The 18,577-nt window shown below is 52.6% G+C and overlaps 1 protein-coding gene across 1 annotated transcript in view; it reads right to left on the reverse strand.

Annotated features, from left to right (window-relative positions):
- PLEKHO2 (pleckstrin homology domain containing O2) overlaps positions 1-18,577 on the reverse strand; it is a 40,968-nt gene that overhangs the window by 12,904 nt on the left and 9,487 nt on the right. The window contains exons 2-3 of the mRNA XM_019503810.1: positions 13,836-13,952; positions 3,266-3,370 (exon numbers count right to left, since the gene is read on the reverse strand). Coding sequence (XP_019359355.1) covers positions 3,266-3,370; positions 13,836-13,952 — 222 coding nt within the window. The remainder of the gene's footprint in view (positions 1-3,265; positions 3,371-13,835; positions 13,953-18,577) is intronic.

An 18,577-nucleotide genomic window follows, 5' to 3' on the forward strand; every position in this document is an offset into this window, starting at 1 on the left:
TGTCCTCGCCCCACGTACAATTCCAGGGGGCACATGACCCCCCACCATGTCTCCCACAGGGGTGCGCACAGCTGTGGGAGCCACCCCCCAACACCCCTAACATTCCCTCCTCCCCTGTGGCCCCTGGGTGAGCCATCCATGGCTCTGTCCTACACCCCAGCCTTGCCCGGCTGGGTAGCAGCTGGTCCTGCCCCAGCCCTACTCTCTCCCTCACTTTGGGAGCCTTGATCTGCTTGTACCACACCCCATGCCTCGCCCATGTCCCTACTCATGTACCCAGTGAAGGGGCCCAGGGTAGGAGCACAGTGCACTGCACCCCAGCGATCCCAGCGGACATAATGCCCCATTAGAAAGTGGCCATCGACTGGTTTGGTGCAGAGCAGTCCTGAAGCTGCTCTAAACTACGCCGGGCTGCCAGCGTCACAACCGACCTGAGGAAGGAAAGAGGAGTCACCCTGGCTTCTTCACAGTTCTGGCTCTCAGCTGCCACCCGAGGCCCGCCGACCACAGCTGAAGATTTGGCCTTGGTGTATGAAAGCAGCATGATGCTATGGGAATGCCAGCTTCCATCCACCGACGATCAGGCCCACACTGTTTTTGCACCCAAAGAGACTTTTTGTCTGTTGGGTCCACGCCTCCAAGACATTTGCTGTCCTGTTGCTGTTCATGGGAGCTGGGCACCTGGAGAGGAGTGAGGTGTCTGGTTGCTTTTAGTTGTGAATCTCAACCAGGTTGCCAGGTGCTGTGAGATCCTCTTAAGGATGCATTGGGGTACCGCGCACTGCTAGATCCACAAACACCTACACATCATTCACCAAAGAAACCCAGAGATTTCATGTAGGAATTCACAGCGTTAAAACCATCGTGACCTGCTGTGGGGCTTTCTGAGGTCTTTGCGACGGAAGAATTGCTCTGTTATTTTTCCATAGCGAAGAAACGAGTGAAAGTTAAGAGCTGCATTTTCTGAGCGGGGCCTGGAGTCTGACAAGGTTGAGGATCCCTGCCCGGTGGGGACTCTGGACCTGCCTGCAGCTCCACGCTTCCCGCAAGCCGGGTCAGCCGGGGGGTTCACCCTCTGTGACGCTCCCGGAAAGAGCTCCAGGGGATTCGCGGCACCTACGCCCCCGGGAGAGAGAGATGGAGGGAGAGAGCAGAAGCAGGAAGGGCTGTCCAGCATGATGTGATACCGTATCACAGCTCCTCCTTGGCTGTAACACTGGAGCGAGCTGGACGGCTGAGCCTTCTGGTTTATAACACAGCCCCCACTTGTCTGCAGCTCCTGGCTTCGAAAGCTGCTTTTTACTGTGTGGGAGCAACAGCAGCGCCACCCCAAACAACAATAAATATACCCCAATACTGGGAGGAACAGGGCAAGGCCAGGGGAGCACAGTGCTGCCCTTTCCTAGGCGGCCTCCAGCGATTCAGAACAAACCCCGGATCTGCATGATAAATCTGCACTTTGCACGGTGCAGCTGGAGGCTGACTCACCCCAACCCCCAGTGCGGCACTGCCCAGGTCCAGCACGCAGCACTCATCCCAAGGGTCTGCTCCACGGCACCAGGTTTGTAGCATGGTGGGGGAAGGTGTCTGATGTGTTGATGACCTGCCAGTTCTCTCCAAGATTTTGCATGTCCCTTCTGAGCTGTCTGGTCCATTACTGAACAGATTTCATTAATTGCTTCATCTCCTAGGCCCCGTGCATTTCTCCAGATGTCATGGTTTCATAGTTTCATGGGGAGCATGTCATTCTCCTGGGGGGGTGTTGTCTGCCCCTTAGCAAGGGCCAGTTTGCACTCCTCCTCCTTGCTGCTGTATAATGCGATACACTTTCTGGTTTTTCTTTTCCGAGGGCTGGCAATGAGCTGAGGAGTGAGGGAATGAGACAAGATCTATGCTTAACCAGGGGAAGTGGTTTTAATCCTCCCTTCTGAGTGTCTGCACGAGGGGGTAGCTTAGCTCCAGCTTGCAAGCACGCTGGAAGCCCGTTCCAGTGTAGACTCTCTGGGGCAGTGTCAGGCAGCTCTTGGGGGCATGTCTCTGCACAGTAGGTGTTTTCAGGGACCGCGCAGTCACTTCCCATGACCCCTCTCTCAGCAGTGAGAGGAGCTGGTGGGTTCTGTCCCTTGACACTCCTTTCTTCGAGGGCAGGGGCAAATCCCAGCCAAGAGCTTTGTCCCCAGTTACCTGGCCGTTGGCTGCAGACACCCCAGACCGGAGGGGACCAGACGGCAGGGCAGCTGCAAGGGCCCGGTGAGAGCTGTAGTAATACCCGCACTCCAGTTCCTCCTGCAGCGGGAGCGAGAGACGGCAGTGTGATCACTGAGAGCCTCATTCAAAGCCCCCTGAAGTCACTCCAATGTCTCCCGCTGACTTCAATGGGCTCTGGATCAGGCCCTTAGCTGCTCTGCCGCTCAGGCTGACCACAAATGATACCACTTCTCCACTCTCTTCTTCTGTCCTTCTCATAGTTTCATAGTTTCTAGGGTCAGAAGGGACCTGAGTAGATCTCAAGAGTCCTGGCATCACAGTGGTGGTGGGGAGCAAACCGCAGGGCCATCACCCAGTGGATGCATGAACCCAGAGAGGTTTCTTCGAAGCTCCCCCGAAAGGTACAGGCTACACAGCCAGAGGTGTGCAATGAGAAGGGAACAGATGCAGCCTTGTTTGGTTACCTGCCGGGCCACGTTCTGGACGTTAGCATGGTGTAAGGTGCACCCTCAGCAGGAAAGTGAGGCCAAGTCGGGCTCTCTTGCTTGCTGGGATTCACACCCATCTAGTAACACATCGCAAGCCCCAAACGCAGGCACACCACTTCTACCTATGGGAGCCTGTGGATCCCACGTACCACAGGTCAGGGGAGAAAAGCAAGGAGAGCCGTTGGCAGGGGGACAGAAGAAGCTCTTTAACTTTGCAGGTTCTGGCCGCCTGGCCTGCACCCACAGTGACCAAGACCTGCCTACACATTGGCAAGGGGGTGTAACTCGGGCACAGGGAGTGCCACCACCTCTGAACCTGGACCCAAATGTTCTGTCTTTGTTGGCCATGACTGTAGCGTGGTGTTAAGCATCGAGAAAGCAGATCTCAGTTGAACATGAGAAGAGGAGCGACGGGGCTCAGACTGCAACATTTCACCTGGAATCCAAATGCTCACAAAGCACAAGCCCAAGGTTAATGAGACCCTCAGCAAGGCCCCAGCTCCAGCTAAGGCAGCAGGGCAGGCACAGCGGACCTAGAAACAGATGGTGCTTGCAACCCGCGGTCTCACCTCATCGAATACTTTGTTTTTGCCTCTGTTGATCCCCTCGTTGAGGGCTTTCATCCATGACTCCTTTTCTTCCAAACTTTGGGCCTGAAATTTGATATCGTGGACCTGCAAAGAAAAGAGACATTTTCATCTTAATAGCGCTTGCCAAGGGCAGGGCAATGGCTTCGCTGTTCTCTATACATCACTCGGGTTTTTACTTTGCGTCCAGCTCCAGGCGGTGTTTAAACTAGAAATTCCTTTGCACTTTGGCAGCAGCCTTGCACTGCAGTTCCAGTGAACAGAGCTGTGTTATGCTGGATGGTTTGTTGCTATAGTTTTATTTTTGCAGCGAGTGATTAAATTAATAAAAACAGCAAGGAGTAAGGAAGTTTCTGGGAGCACCAGATGGCTCTTTACTTAGTAAACTGGGCGCCGTGGCTTTGCCTGAGATTGCTGCATTTGTGCTAGTGCTGCCAGGCGCAGTAAGACATTGTACCCCTGACCCCCCCATGTGCGGCAGGGGTCAATGTGAGCTTGAAGCAGTGAACTCGGCTCCTGTGCAGCTCTGCTGCAGAGTCGGGGCAGGGTGCTGGGGCCCTGTGCGCCGCATGCACCTTATCCCTCCGCAGCACACACAGGGCTGGTGGGGTGTCCCCGTGCTGGGGGGGCTGGGAGAAAGGAAGTGGGCCAAATGTTGTGGCCACATGGACCCACCCTCCTTACTCACAGTGCAAAGACATGAGTGCCTGCCTGCTATCACAGCCCCAAGACTGTACTACCAGGCACGGTGTGAGGCACTGCAACCGGAGAGGAGATCTGACTCAGTGCTGGCCGGAGAAGGAGGAGACCCTGTGCCAAATTCATTGGCTGAGGCTATTCATGGGGGTTAGGGACCCTAATGACATAACTGCCTCCCCTTGCCCGGGGAGCGTAGCTGTGGAGAAACTAGCTGAAGGACAGCAACAGGTGCATGACATTTCTGAAGGGAAAGGATTTGGGTTTTCCACTGAACCATTTCGGATTCAAGCGTGGTTTGCCAGAAGGACAAACTTTTCCATGCAATATGCTGACAAAAAGTATTTCTTCCCCATTTTTACTGAAATAGTCTGGGGCGGGGGAGAAAAGAACCCTATTTTCTCAATTACTGTAGCTGGAAAACTCAGAGTGAGACCTCCTCGACAACCCCTGAAATCCTCAGTAGCTGGGACGTGATCTTTCTTGCCAAGCAGTGACAAACTTTACCTGAGCCCTGTGCTCAGGATTTCTCCTCGACAACCCCCTGAAATCCTCAGTAGCTGGGATGTGATCTTTCTTGCCAACTAGCACAAACTTTACCTAAGCCCTGTGCTCAGGATTTGAAACTCCTTGGAAGACGTCCATGCTAGAAATGTAGCGGGTTTTTGCATGTCTGGGGGTTATTTTTAAAAAAATCATTTAATGATAAACTTGTTGCTGCTTTAAAAATGGCCGAGAGTCTGAGCCTCATCAGTACAGCTCTTGGCACCACCTACAAATGAACAGCCTGGAAACTTTTAAGGTCTGCTTTGCAGCAATGCATTTCTTCTAAAGAATGGCCCTTGCTGTTAGTAGATGTCCGATCCAGGTGTGCTTCCAGATGTTGGAAGTACCTAAAAGGCTGATGCAGTTCTCCATTACTGGAAGAGCTACGTGCATCTCGTTTGGACAACCCTAGAAGGACCTAACGGGCGTTCTCCATCTCTGGGTTTTATTAGGAGCTACAGAGGGAAACAGAGAGGGGAGACGTAGGCTGCGTATCAGGAAAAGCTTCCCCCCGGCGGGATACGTTAGCTGCAGAAATCATTTCCTGAAGGTTCAAGATAAGGAAAATGAGGTGAGGGAAGACCAATGGACTTAGTCCAATGTGACAGAGTTGCGGGGGGCAGGGGGAAAGGGCAAGATGTACAGGCTTTGTCTCCCCTGTTTTAATCTCTAGCCTGTATTTCTATGGATTCATAGATGCTAGGGTTGGAAGGGACCTCAGTGGGTCATCGAGTCCGACCCCTGCCCTGGGCAGGAAAGAGCGCTGGGGTCCAACGACCCCAGCTAGGTGCTTGTCCATGATGTGCTCCGCTCCATAGTGTGAAAAAGTGACACGCTGTAAGTGAGAACATGGCAGCAGCGTCTCCCTTTGCGACTTGAGCACTGCAGGCACTAGCTGCCCGAGTGCTAACGTGCTGGCCCTTAGTTATTAAAGTACAGGTGGAGGGTGTGGGAGCATGTCGGGATAAGAGGCCAGTGCTGCAATGCCTCTGGGCGCCCCCTCCGTTTTACCCTCTGTGCATTCAACAAGACCTGCCTCTGTCTGCGGGAATCCTCCTGCCGGGGCTGGGGGTCACAGCCCGAGTTGCCAACCTTCTCGCCAGTCCCAGGCATGACGTGAGTCGCTTTTATTTTGTCCTGGCCTCAGAGCTCCTCCCTGGTAGGAGTGAGCTCTGCCTCCAAACACACCAGTGGAGAGTGTTATCCCGGGGCTCGGGCACAGCGGTTACACTCCATGTTGTTCGAAGCAAATCCCTTAAGCCGTACTAAGGAATGAATGAAGAGAGCTCGCAGTTGCTGCCCCAGATTTCCTCTTCCTATCTCCCCCAGCCGGTTCAGCCTTTGTCCTTTCTGCATCTGAACCAGGCAGTTCTCCCCTCCATGCAGCCGGGGCCCAGCAGGAGCATCCCAGACAGCAGAGAGGATAGAGAAGCTATCTGCTCTCATTGCCGCTCCCTGGACCTGATGCCCAGGTACGGCCAGACCCCAAGCGGCCTTTGCCAAGACAGGCCAGCCTGACCTCCTCTGGCTCGGGGCTGGAGCACGTTTGGTGGGGACCGAATTTTTAGGGAACGTAGCTGCAAAAGTCTCCATGGAGCCTGCATGGTCTGTGATTTGTCAAAGGTTTATAGCTCAGCCAAACTGGGGGGTGTTTTCACTGGGATGACAAAAGACCCACCCTTTGCACAAAACCAGCCCCTTGCCTCTGCTCCAAAGCATGGTCAGCAGCATTGCTCCTCAAAGCAAAGCTCACCAGAACTGAACCTGGACAAAGCAATGCATTTTTTTTTCTTTGCTTTGCCCTCAAAAAAAGGGTTGAGCCATTTTGGCCACCCCCCAAATAAAAATAAAAATCTGCCTGAGACTGACACGTGGCATGGAAAAAAAATCCAACCCAAGCAGTTACACCTGAAATCAGGGGCTGTTAATGAGAAGGACTGAGCAGCCTTGCTCACACACAGCGCTACCTGTCCTGACTGCGGCTACAAAGGGACCCAGGGAGCACGGTTTGCAGCATCTGCCACCTCTGCTGAAGTTACCAGGGCCTCCTCATCCTCGCATCTAGTTGCCTACCGAGAGGCATCCCCCTGAAAACGGGTAGGGGGACAAGGCCCGGTTTTGTGGCCGGCTCAGCTCCGAGGAAGGGGCATGCCCAGGGCACTGCCCTGCAGCCACTCTCTGCCGATGCAGCCCAGAGGGCGAGCTAGCCGGGGACCTCATAGAGGCAAGGCTCCAGCACCCAGTGACAAGCTGGTTTTGTTTCAGCTCAAGCAGGCCTGTTTTTGTGTGCGCTTAAGACACTTTTTTTTTGTTTGGAAACGGTTGTGCCCCTCAGCTTTGCAATGACAAAAGCCTGTGAGAAAGCTCTCCTTGTCTGCGGCTCAGCTGTTGGGCGGCCTGGCACCGACCTGGCAGCGCGTACCGGGAGCTTAGAAACCTCCGTACATGTTGTTCGCGGAAAAGCTCCCTGCTCTGCTGCAGGCTTCCTCCCATCGTGCCTCTGCCTTGTCCTGGGCCGCCACCAGAAAGCCTCAGCCTCCGAGCGTGACTAAGCGCGGGTGTCAGCTGGGGATTGTGCGGCAGAGCGGAGAAGGCTTGGGGGATTGTTCTTCATTTAATGAGAAGCCGAGGTGTCCCCCGGCAAGGAACTGAGTCTTGCAGCTTAACGCTGGCCTGCAATGGCAGTCCCCTCAAACGCGCCCGACGGCAGCAGGAGGAGGGTTGTTGAAAAGATGCTTTGTAAGCATGGGCTCGGGGACAGAGATGTGGGGTCCCCTCCCGCCTGTTCCAGGCGCAGCCTGGATAATCTGGGGCAAGCGGCCCGGTGTGCTTGTTTTTCCCCAGATTTGCAAAATGGGAACGGCGCTGAGCTTTCGTGGCACTGCAGCCGTATTTCTGACTCGTTCTGACCCGTGGAGCTCAGATGAGGCAACGGTCATGGGCCCTTCTGACCTTAACACTTGTGAATGCAGAAGAGGATACAGGCTTTGGCTTCCCTGTAGGCCCCCCATAAATCCTATATTGAAGGCTTTAAGTGGGGTCACTGCAAGGAGTGATTTTCACCCTCCTATTTGCAAGGCATATCCAACTCCTTGGGTAAAAGGACAGAGCATCGGGATGCAAAGGACCCTGCAGCCATTCTCTGCCACCCCCAAATGCAGGTGTCCTCCCCTCACATGCTTCCTTCCGTGCGCACAGACAATGCTGCGCACAATCCTTCATCCTCTCTCCAAGTCACAGGCTTTCTTGTGGAAGTACCTGCCCCTACGGATTATGCGTAAGCCGCAATGCCAAGCAGCACCTGTGGTCCCGGGGCCAAAATGCCGGCCTCTCATATGCTGGTCTTGCACCCCAATGACTCCAGAGACATAATGCATAAAGGACAGGTCAAATGCCATCAGAGATGACGTTAGCTTCTTCGTGGGAGGAAGCTGACCCTGTCGATTAGGACGCTTTTCTGTACCACTTCGGAGCCCCAGTTCTCTACTGGGCTAGAAGTTTCCTGGTAAAGAGCCCCAAAGCTACCTTGCCATCCTCCTGCAAATCCGCCCCCGAGATCCCTTTTTTGCGCTGTCTGTAAAAGCCCTTGACAGCGTGTGGGGGGCTGATATGCCAAGACCCCAGCTTGTTTTGCTGACTAATATTAGTGCTGCTATTTCCTCATACTCCCCCAATTCCCTGTAGCCATCTGCTGTCTCCTGTCTGAGCACCTGCTTGAAAATATGACACGCTGGTGACTGAGCCTGGTGTCGCAGGCTGCCAAGGCAGCATTTCATCCTGGGATGAGAAAGGACAGGCTGGCCAGGGACAAGGGACACATGGCCTTTACAGAGCTGCCCATGTTCCTCCTTGCAATCCTGTCCTCCCTTAGCTTTCGTGTCCTCTCCTGCTTCTCCTCCCCTCTCATCGCTCCCTAGTGTCATTCGGAGGATCCTCTCCCTCCCCACCGCCAGCTCTCTCAGGAGGGCAGGGGCCTGCCCTTGGTTCCTTCTCTCTCTCCAGGTTATCTCTAAGTACTTTAATACCTCAATTAACCAGCTCCTTCCCTGTTATTTGAAGCCCAGTTCTGATCCCCTGGGAGGCTCTGGAAGTTAGTTTTGTGCAGCAGACTAGGGCATATAAGGGGAACCTTAGAAGAAGGAAATAGAGTTGCTCTTTCTCGTGCTTTTACTGACATGTGGGCATTTGCAATTTGAGTGTCAAAGAAGTGGAGAGACACCCACTACCTCCCCCATATAACAGCAGGTGCATGGCACGTGGGCTGCCAAGCTGGAGCTCCTCTTCAAAAAGAGAATGACGGGCCCAAAAGCAGAGCCAAGGGGTCACTAGCTGCATGACTGACCCACTGTCCTGCTCTCTAAACCAGTGGGGACTGAGTTGTGATCCAGACCCATGCCTTGGTGCACCCGTAAGAGCCAACAGGATGAAATCTAGCGGCCGCTCTACACAGCCTGCAATGTGCACTGCAGCAGAGCGGGGCGCAGACCAGCCTGTTCATGCTGCACGATAATCCCGAAACCACGAAACAAAGGAAGTTCCTGCACAGTTCCTTCTCAGCAATAAAAAAAAAAAAGAGGGATCCCTGTTTGCTCCCTTCTGCACAATTTTTCTATCTAACAGTAACAGCTTCCAAGCCACCCTATCTGGCTTTCCAGTTAAGACAGCATCATGTTCACACACCCAGTCCATGGGGCTTGCAAAATGATGATATGCAATAGGTTCATACTAACCAGACTTCCCCCGCAGACATCAGGTGGGATGGCTACTTACATACAAACAGCACGAAGCTGCTAACGGGATCCGGCAATGGAAATTGTGGTTACTCAGCAGCTAACAGGAAGTGTGGGCACCTAACGGGGTGGGCTCGTAGCTCTCTGCATATGGCATGGAGATGCTGATACTTTGATATTGCTGTCCCTCCCCCAACCCTTCACAGATTCATAGACATTAGGGCTGGAAGGGACCTCGGAAGATCATCAAGTCCAGCCCCCCGCCCCAGGGGCAGGAAGTCAGCTGGGGTCGTAGGATCCCAGTAAGAGGAAGGCTGGTCTCGTGGCTAAAGCACTGGAGTGGGATTTCTAATCCCTGGTTCAAATGTCAGCTGTGCTACTTACTTCCTCTCCCCCACTGCCTCTGCCAAGAGCGTAGGCTCCTTACGGCAGGGACTCTCCCTTCCTACATAGTAGTACAGAGTTTAGTGCAACGGGCTCTGAACATGACCACGGCTGTAGGTGACACTGCTGTAGTAAATACCAGAATCCCAGAGTATGCACAAAACCCCCAACAGTGACTCAATAACCCTTATGTATCTAAACTTCTGCCTCCTCCTGCCCTGAATCCATACCCCTGCCGGCTTGGTTCTTCCGGACAAGGGTGGGAACAGAACAGGCCATTACTTAAAAAATGACTGCACTTCTCTGCTCCCGCATGGAGAGCTGTCTCGCTGCACGGGATCGGTGCCAAACTCTGCCCACGAGCATGCAGCAATGCAAGTCCGTCAGGACCCGGGCGTGTGTGTCCAAACCGGGTCTTCTGCAGGGATCCATAGGGGCTCCAGACTCCATATCTGCCAAGGGCAGGTGCAGCTGGCACTGAAGCCCCCTGCGAGCAAAGTGTAACAAGGGCATAGGCACGTCCATGCAGTTATTGCAGGGCTGGATTTGAACCTGCAGGTGCCAGGAACAGAGCGGCAGAAGCTGAAGGAAGTGATGGATTTCCATTGACTGGTTTCTTGCGCCTTCTTTCTGTCCTCGTCTCCCTCCCTCGGGGGAGCAAGGTTTGATACCCGCTTTGTGCCAGCCTCCTGCAAACGAATGTAGCCTGCCTCGTTAGTTCACTTGCTGCGAGATTCACCCCGCTCTTCACACTGTCGGCTCCCGGGGCTGTCATCCACCGCTCCAGCAGCCCTCTCCACTTCCAACTTCCTTAACCGAACGGGTGTGGGTGGCTTGAATCATCTGACGATTTCTAAACAGAAGCGATCCTTTGCTCACTTCCAGGTCTTCAGAGAAGTGCTGCTCCTCACATTGTGTTGGGTTTCAGGGCTTTATGAGGAAATCAAGTAATAACGGAGCAGGGCGAGAGGAAAGGCGGCATGAAAATGCTTGTACTCAACTACTCTCACAGCACAACAAAGGCCCTGTCTTGGTGAGAAGGGCAAAAGAGTCTGAAATGCTTTTGCTACGAGGCCTATTTCAAACAAGGCAACTTCTTCTCTGATTCATCACAGGACAGAACGGATACGGATGCTTTGGTCGAGCCAGAATGGACGTATCCAGTGCTAGCGGTGCAACAGGGAAGTGGGCGCCTGCGTCTGTCCTCCTCTACCTGCTGTTTGCAAACAGCACGGTCAGACGTGGGTATCGCTTCTCCGCCACTTGGCTCGGATCAAGTGTCTCGGTGGGGGGCATCTGAATCCCAACACCTCTGGGCTTGGGCCTGCGTGTAGGATGCTTGCCAATGGATTTGGGAGTATCTGAAGTCCCAGGGTGAGAGCCTGGGATGGAGGATGCTCGCCGGTTGTAGCGCCAGACATAGTGCTTAGAGCTCTTGAGTTCTGCCTGCTCAATTGATATGGCTTTTGGAATGACTCGAGCCCTGCTCCATCAATATGATTGGGAACCGATTTGGCTGATCCGACCCGGAACACAAAATATATTAATAAAAACAACGTGTTAGTCCAGCAGGTGAGCAGATCTCAGCACAATTGGCCTGCTTTTTTTTTCCTCAGAGGCACTCCCTCAACATCCCCTCCCTTTTTGCATTCATTTAGCAGGCAGTTGGGACCAGCAGCGGAGAAAAATCAGCGCTGCGGGAAGAGCTCAGCCATCCAGTTGACAAGGGCAGGTTCAAACTGCCCGGCGCGGCGGTGAGGCTCCCAAATGGAGACTGTTTAGCTGATATATCTCACCACAGCTGCAATTTCAAAACAGAGAGAGGACAGTTGTGTACATTGGCTTGTTAATTGAAGCCCGGTCTCACATCTGTGGAAGTATGTTGTGTGTCAACATCCCTGCCAGAGTCCTGGCCAAGGGGCGGGGGAAGTTGCAAACAGGGAATGTCTCATTTCTAAAAGCCCTTCATTTCAGCAAAAGAGCTGGATTAGAAAGTGGCCTCTCTCTACAGCACTGTTTAATCAGCAGCAAGGCATTATGCAGAGAGAGAAACAGGGGAGGGAAGAAGGACCCGTGCTCTAAAAAGGTGCAGGTACCCTGTCATTGCTGGGTTGGGGCTGAAGACAAAGGATGGCTCCTCTGGCCAGGGTAGAAAAGCTTTGGGAAAGATCTCACTCCCTTATTCAGGAGGACCATCCTGCAGAAATGTGAGATGACTTAGAGGAGATAGGGAGGATTTGATGCTTTGCTACCTAGATGATATATGATAGGTTCATACTACACCATCCATTTCTAAGCAGACTTCCCCCATTGACATCAGGTGGGCTGGCGGCATAAATACAAACAGCATGAAGCTGCCAACAGGATCCAACAATGGAAATTGCGGATATTTGGCAGCTAACAGGCAGCATCTGATGCGGTGGGCTCATAGCTCTCTGCATATGGCATGGAGATGCTGTTACTTTGATATTGCTGTCCCTCCCCCAACCCTTCACAGATTCATAGACATTAGGGCTGGAAGATCATCGAGTCCAGCCCCCCACCCCAGGGGCCGGAGGTCAGCAGGGGTCATAGGATCCCAGTAAGAGGAAGGCTGGTCTCGTGGCTAAAGCACTGGAGTGAGATTTCCAATCCCTGGTTCAAATGTCAGCTGTGCTACTTACTTCCTCTCCCCCACCGCCTCTGCCAAGAGCGTAGGCTCCTTACGGCAGGGACTATCCCTTCCTACATAGCAGTACAGAGTTTAGTGCAACGGGCTCTGAACACGACCACGGCTGTAGGTGACACTGCTGTAGTAAATACCGAATATACAGACTCCAAGAGCATGCACAAAACCCCCGACAGCGACTCAATAACCCTTACATATCTAAACTCTGCAGAGGTGAGGAGCTGGCCATGGGCAGACATTTGTGGCCATCGATATCCTCATGGAGATGACTTTGTTTTGTTCAAGGCCCTCTGTGCCTGTCAGATATGCACTGGGAGATGCTGTAATTCAGGGCAGGGCGGTCTCAGTCTTGGGCCAAAGAAAAGGCAAAATATTCAGGAAATAAGTCAGAACCGAGATGCTGAAGAATAACAGCGGCTAAAGTTTCATCCCTTGAAAATATCTCAATAAAACCCATTGCTCGGGCATGGGGGTGAAACTCTATACAGATCCTGCAAAACCTGCCCCCAAAGCTGGGGAACCACTTGGGCCAGGAAGGCCGTGTTGAGCTCTGTGCAGCTGCGTCCGCATGTCAGGTGTGCCTATGTGACACCGCGACTGCGGCGGTGGCCATACAGTGCTCCGTGCTGCTGTGCATGGGAGCGAGGCAGGCACGACCTGGCTCTCGGACTTGGTGCTAGGGTGGATTGATGAAGGCTTTCCCATGCCAGCACTGCTGCCAGGTGTGGGCTGTAATGGGATCCTGCCCCAGGCGTTCTGTGGATGCTACGGCTTGGGGGAATCGATCACAATGCATATTGCATTTTCCAAGGCATCACTTTGAGAAACAGTTCTTTGTACCACGTTTTCAGTGGGACTGGCCATTTTTGCTCAAATGCTGCAAAACACTGAAGTACACGCCCAGGGCCTGGACTGCAGTGGGTTTTAGGCACTTGCTTACCATAAGCGCATCCTTAAACAGGGATGCTTTCCTACCCCAGAAAGTGGAGGAGAGTACATGGGCATGCAAAGGTGCAGGCTTTTTCCATCCTTCCCTGCTAAAAGTCTCTGAAACCAACGGGTAAAAGCTTTTGGGGCTGAAAAATTCATGAGGAAAACCTTTTCCTGAGGGAAAGCAGCTGTGAAGGAGGAGACCTATCTCCCCCATGCGGAGGACATCCACCCTTCTCTCACGTTGTGGAAAGAGCTCACAACTGTGTCCATTTGCTGCTCAGAAACTTAATCTCACAGGAGAGTTGAGCCTCAGAGCCTCCCAGCCCAGCAGCACTGGGCCGTACTTCACAGACACAAGAATCACCCTCGCCTGTTAGCGGTCCGAGGTCTACGAGATGCAACGGAGCAGCTCAGACTCTTTCCAGGGGCTGGGGAGGTCCGTACACGCGCTACCCGGTTCATCACCCTGTAACACTGCACACCTGAGCAGGAACGGTGATATTTCCCGGGTCCCTGCACACGCACACAGAGACATCCCGCATGGGCTCCTCCTGCAAGCGGCAGGATTTTAGGGTGAAGAGAAGGACAGTCCTACCTTCTTACCCGAGGAGCGAATTAAAAGGAAGCGATTTTTCCTCTTCAAGAGGGCCCGCAGCTCCTGGCACCTGTCGTAGTTCTCCAGCTCCACCGTTTCGATGCATTTCTGTTCATCCTGTAGGGAAGAGAGAGAGAGAATACAGTCCTTTATAGCATTACACATTGAAATCCACTGTGTACCGAGGCCGGCTGATAGCGATTTGATCTGAAAACCAACTGGATGCAACTAAAAAAAAAAATCTCTGCAAGAAAACCATGCAAGCACCTCGCTGGAGAAAGAGGCTTCTCTGTAAGCCTCATCTCATTCCCTAAAAGCAGCAACTCGGGTGGATGCTTGTGGCTCTTGCACCTGTTGTAACACTATCAGTCATGTTCTCAAAGCTGCTGAACTCAGCGTCCCAGCACCCACAGGCAAACTGCGCCCCTGTTTGCTACATCTGGAGGAGGCAGACTAGGGCTCCTCCAGGTCTGGCAGGAAGGGAGCCTGGGCAGGACTAGGGTTCAGCCCCAGCTCTCCTGGCTCCTCAGCCTGCATGCAAGAGCGACCCTCGCCTTCCACGCGAACAGGGTCAGTGGTGGCAAAGACAATCCGTCTTTTTCTTATAATGCTACTTCGGTCCCTCGCAGCGCTCGAGGTTGAAATTGCCGGTTCAAAAGCCGGCATCGTCGGCGCTAGCATCTCTTCGGGGAACGTCTATCCCCAGTTGGCGGCCAGCACCTGGCCCGTGCTTTCTAGTGACATAATGTACAGCGTCTCAGTTCAGCGCAGCGGCCCAGAGACAGCGCCGCTTTGCCGGATCCATTCAATAAGAACCGCAACGCGGCAGGGAACAGGTAGTATTGTTACTGCCATGAGGCCTGCGCGCCCACCTAGGATGGGAGCCCCACCGTACCGAGTGCTATGCAGACATAGCAAGGGGCAGTTTCTGCCCCAAGCATTCACCAGCAGCTCGCGATGACAGCGTATCAAAACCTTGAGCTAGAAAGGCTTGTGCAGAGGGGCAGAACAAAAGCCCCCGCGGGCAGCAAGCCAGGACCTTCGTGTGAGGAGTCAGAGAAGCAAAACAGAGGTCTTCGAGGGGCACCCGAGACACGGGCTTCAGCTGGGACTCAGCGCCCCACTTCCGTGCGGCACACAAAAAGGTCAGGGTCCAAATCCCAACCTTGTAGCTCGGGCCTCTCACCAAACATACCCCCCAAATATGAGCCCCCCCAAACTGCGAGGCGCAGATTCAGCCTTGAGCGGTGTGACTCAGCCCCATCTCTAATTACATTCAGCAAATGACCAAAGAATGGCCCCGAGGAGGAGGAGGGGCGCGGGGCGAGGAAACGTGTCATTGCCGGGAAGTTGCTGATCGGCTGGAGGCAGGGAAGAGAGAATTCAGAGGAAAGCGGGCTGCGGGGAGTTTCCTTCATTTACCACTTGATATTTAAGTTGCTGGGGCCAGCTCATGCTAGGCTGCAATTTTTTCATGGCTTTGCAGTGCTGGGAAGCAGAGCTGGCTCCAACTACGCAGCGATGTCTGGGTATGCTATAGCTTTGTCTTTTTCTTCTTAAATTAAACATTTCAGCATGGTGTTTATCCCCTTTAAAAGAGGAAGGGAGCGACAGGAGCGAATCGGGAGTGGATGTCTTATCGTATGATGTGCAGTAAGGGGCTGATCTCACTCCCACTGAAGCCAGCAGCCAAAACTCAACCGATTCCAAGCCATGGGGCAGCCCCCAATACAGAGCATCTGCAGAGCACGGGCAGCAAACGTCAGGCGTTCGCACAGGGCCGGGCAGGATCCTGATGAGCACGAAGGAAGGAAACAGAGCATTTAATAAACCCCATAAACCAGACAGAGGAGGGCGAGGCCTGGAAGAGGAGTGATCTCATCCTGGCTTTGGTGGATGGCTGCCTGATCCTCAAAGCAGCCGTGCTGCTGGCAGACACCGTGCGAACGTTTACTGGGGGGCAGCACCCATGTGGACTGCCCACGCCGCGGAGATGGCCACCCGAGGCCCGGGGTGGTGTCTGCCCCCACCCCATGCCCTCAAGTCCAAGGGCCATATTACTAGCTCCCCCCACAATCTTGCCTGCCTAGAGATTTCAGGCCCCTTCCCTAAACCCCCGCCCAGAAACCCTCCTTCTGCGGGGGCTGTGGCTGTGGTAGAGGATGAGGAAGGCCTGGCAGGTGAGGGAACAACAGGTCTACCATAGCTTCATCCTCCCCCAGGATGGAAACGAAGGTCACTGCAGCACTGAGTTTCCCCCAGGAGGGCAGGGGTCAGGGCCACTGAGGAGGACCTGGGGACACAAGGGCTGCAGAAGGGCTCTTTGTGTGGATACCCCATCCTGCAACACAGGCCTAATTTTCAGGCTGTGGCTTCAGAAATGGGAGCTTCCTGAGTAAGTTAGCTGATAAGAGTGGCCTGGATCAATAGGAAGAACTACCCCACTTCCCCCCCTCCCGCCTACGGGGCAAAAAGACCAAGGGAAAGCTTCTGGTTTTGGAGAGCACCTGGGAGTGACTTTCTTAATCTCCAGTATACCACTGCAAAGTGCCCATCTCCATCTCTGGGCCCAGCCAGGTCCCAAAAGAGACCCCATGCAATTAATTCTTTATTTCATTTGTGAATATTACGGGCCTAATCCTGAGACGTGCCAAGTGCTGGCAGGCTCTTGGGAGCCATGTACTGCCCAGCATCTCCCAGAATCGGCCACCGGCTCCAAGTTTGGAGAGCCGTCTCAAGCAGGAGGAGCCACCCACCTGTCTCTCCTTCACAAGCCCGGGCACGACTGCATCTCTGGTGTCAGAGGGAAATGAAAATGCTCATTTAATGTTGTGCTACCACATAGGAGGGGCTGATTCAGCTGCCTTCACTGGCACTTGAAGGTTGCACTTTATGCTGCGCTGCAGCTGTTTGGTGCTGTCCTGTTGTACTTTGCTTGCTGGCCAACTATGGTCAAGAGCATGATACTGAACTCCTGAGATGCAACGCAGGGGTGGTGAATTTTACCCATTCCTCCTCCTCTTTGGCTTCCAATGTTTTAGATGTTTTCTTCAATCGCTCTTACATTAACTGGAATAAGGAGCCTTCAATAAACGCTTTAGCTCCTGGTCCAGGGAAGCGCGTAGGCACACATCAGCAGGCAAGGTTCTTTGGGTAAATCCAATACTTTTCATTAGACCAACTCAGATAGTCAGAAAAATTCTTCTTTGCAAACTTTTGGGTACAAACACCCTTCATCACATGGAGGAAGAGTCCGCAGCTTGAGTTTTCATCCAGGAAGAGCACAGACCAGCTGTGACACTTCCTCAGCCTGATGAAGGGTGTTTGTACCCAAAAGCTTGCAAAGAAGAATTTTTCCGACTATTTGAGTTGGTCTAATGAAAGGTATTAGATTTATGCAAAGAACTGCCTGTGTCCTTAGACCAACACCTACAACCTGTACCCCTTAGGTACTCATGCCACTTGAAACACAAGAGCAGACTACTGACAGCCTAACTTAACTTAAGTGCATGACTGGATCAGGTCCTAAGCAGACACTTGTTAATGCACCAGGCACTTCATTACATGTGCAGTGAATGAAGCACTGTACGTGTATATATAGTGAGGCGAGGGATCCTTGGGAAAATGGGGTTCTTTTCCAAAGAAAACCTTTGTTGTTTGCTTGAAAACTGAATTCAATGTGAACATGAAAACCACTCCAACGCTTTGCCTGAAAACTACCCTCTGTTTGAGCTTGGATTGATGGTTTCCCTCAAAAGCAAAAAATATTTCTAAGCAAACAGATACTTTCCACCAAAAGAAAAAAGTTAATTTAAATGAAAGTCCTCTTCTCCATTAGCCATCTTCAAAGGAAGTTTTTTTATTTTGTGACACTCCGTTGAGATGGCCTGAGATACTCCGCTCATTTGCAGGGAGACATCTGCCTGAGGATCTCAAAACACTGAGAAACACAATATTAAACTTTGGGTTTGCATCACCTCCACTTCACAAATGGGGAAGACATAGCAAGAGGTGTTACTCACTTGACTGGCCACACAGGAAGAGCTAGATATAGAGCTAGCACTAGAATTAGAGCTGCAGCCCAGGTCCTCTGGCCTCTGGCCCTGCTCTTTGCATGCTAGGTGATGTCCCCCTCTGCCCTGAATTTACAAACAGTATGTGCCTGGTTTTATATTAGTTATTTTGGACTGGACAAGCCAGGGCTAATTCTGAAATGCGATACAGTCTATTCTGCAGAGTGAGCTCACAGATTATTATATGCAATTTCTGTGTGGAACTAATGTTATTTTTATTAAGCATGTGATATATATGCTATAAATACATCTGGGTGGAGGGTTGGGTTTCTTTCATGGGGAGGCAAAGAGAAGTGGTAATGTCGGCAGAGCCAATGCAGAGATGCACCTAACTTCACGCCATGTCCAAGAAAGCTTGAAACATAGTAAGAAACTTCCATAAACCATTCACTCGGGGTGATTCAAAAGCCATTTATAGTTTGCCGTAGGTACAGCGCTATATGTTTAAAACAACCTAAAGCCTGAATGAGAGATGCAAAGCCGTGGCCACATTTTAGAGGGAGCTATCTGCAAAATTTCAATCCAGACTGAAATGACAGAAGAGTTTTGTAAATGGTGCTGATCCACTATGGGGCTATTCTTGGGTGCAAATTTTCAACCAGTTACTGGCTACATTTTCAGCTGGCCTAAACCTTGCTTCCAATTGCGTGTGCCAGTCTTTGCACACGT

Source organism: Gavialis gangeticus, unplaced genomic scaffold (genome assembly GCF_001723915.1).
Source record: "Gavialis gangeticus isolate Ggan-Ray unplaced genomic scaffold, GavGan_comp1, whole genome shotgun sequence".
NCBI classification, from domain to species: domain Eukaryota; kingdom Metazoa; phylum Chordata; order Crocodylia; family Gavialidae; genus Gavialis; species Gavialis gangeticus.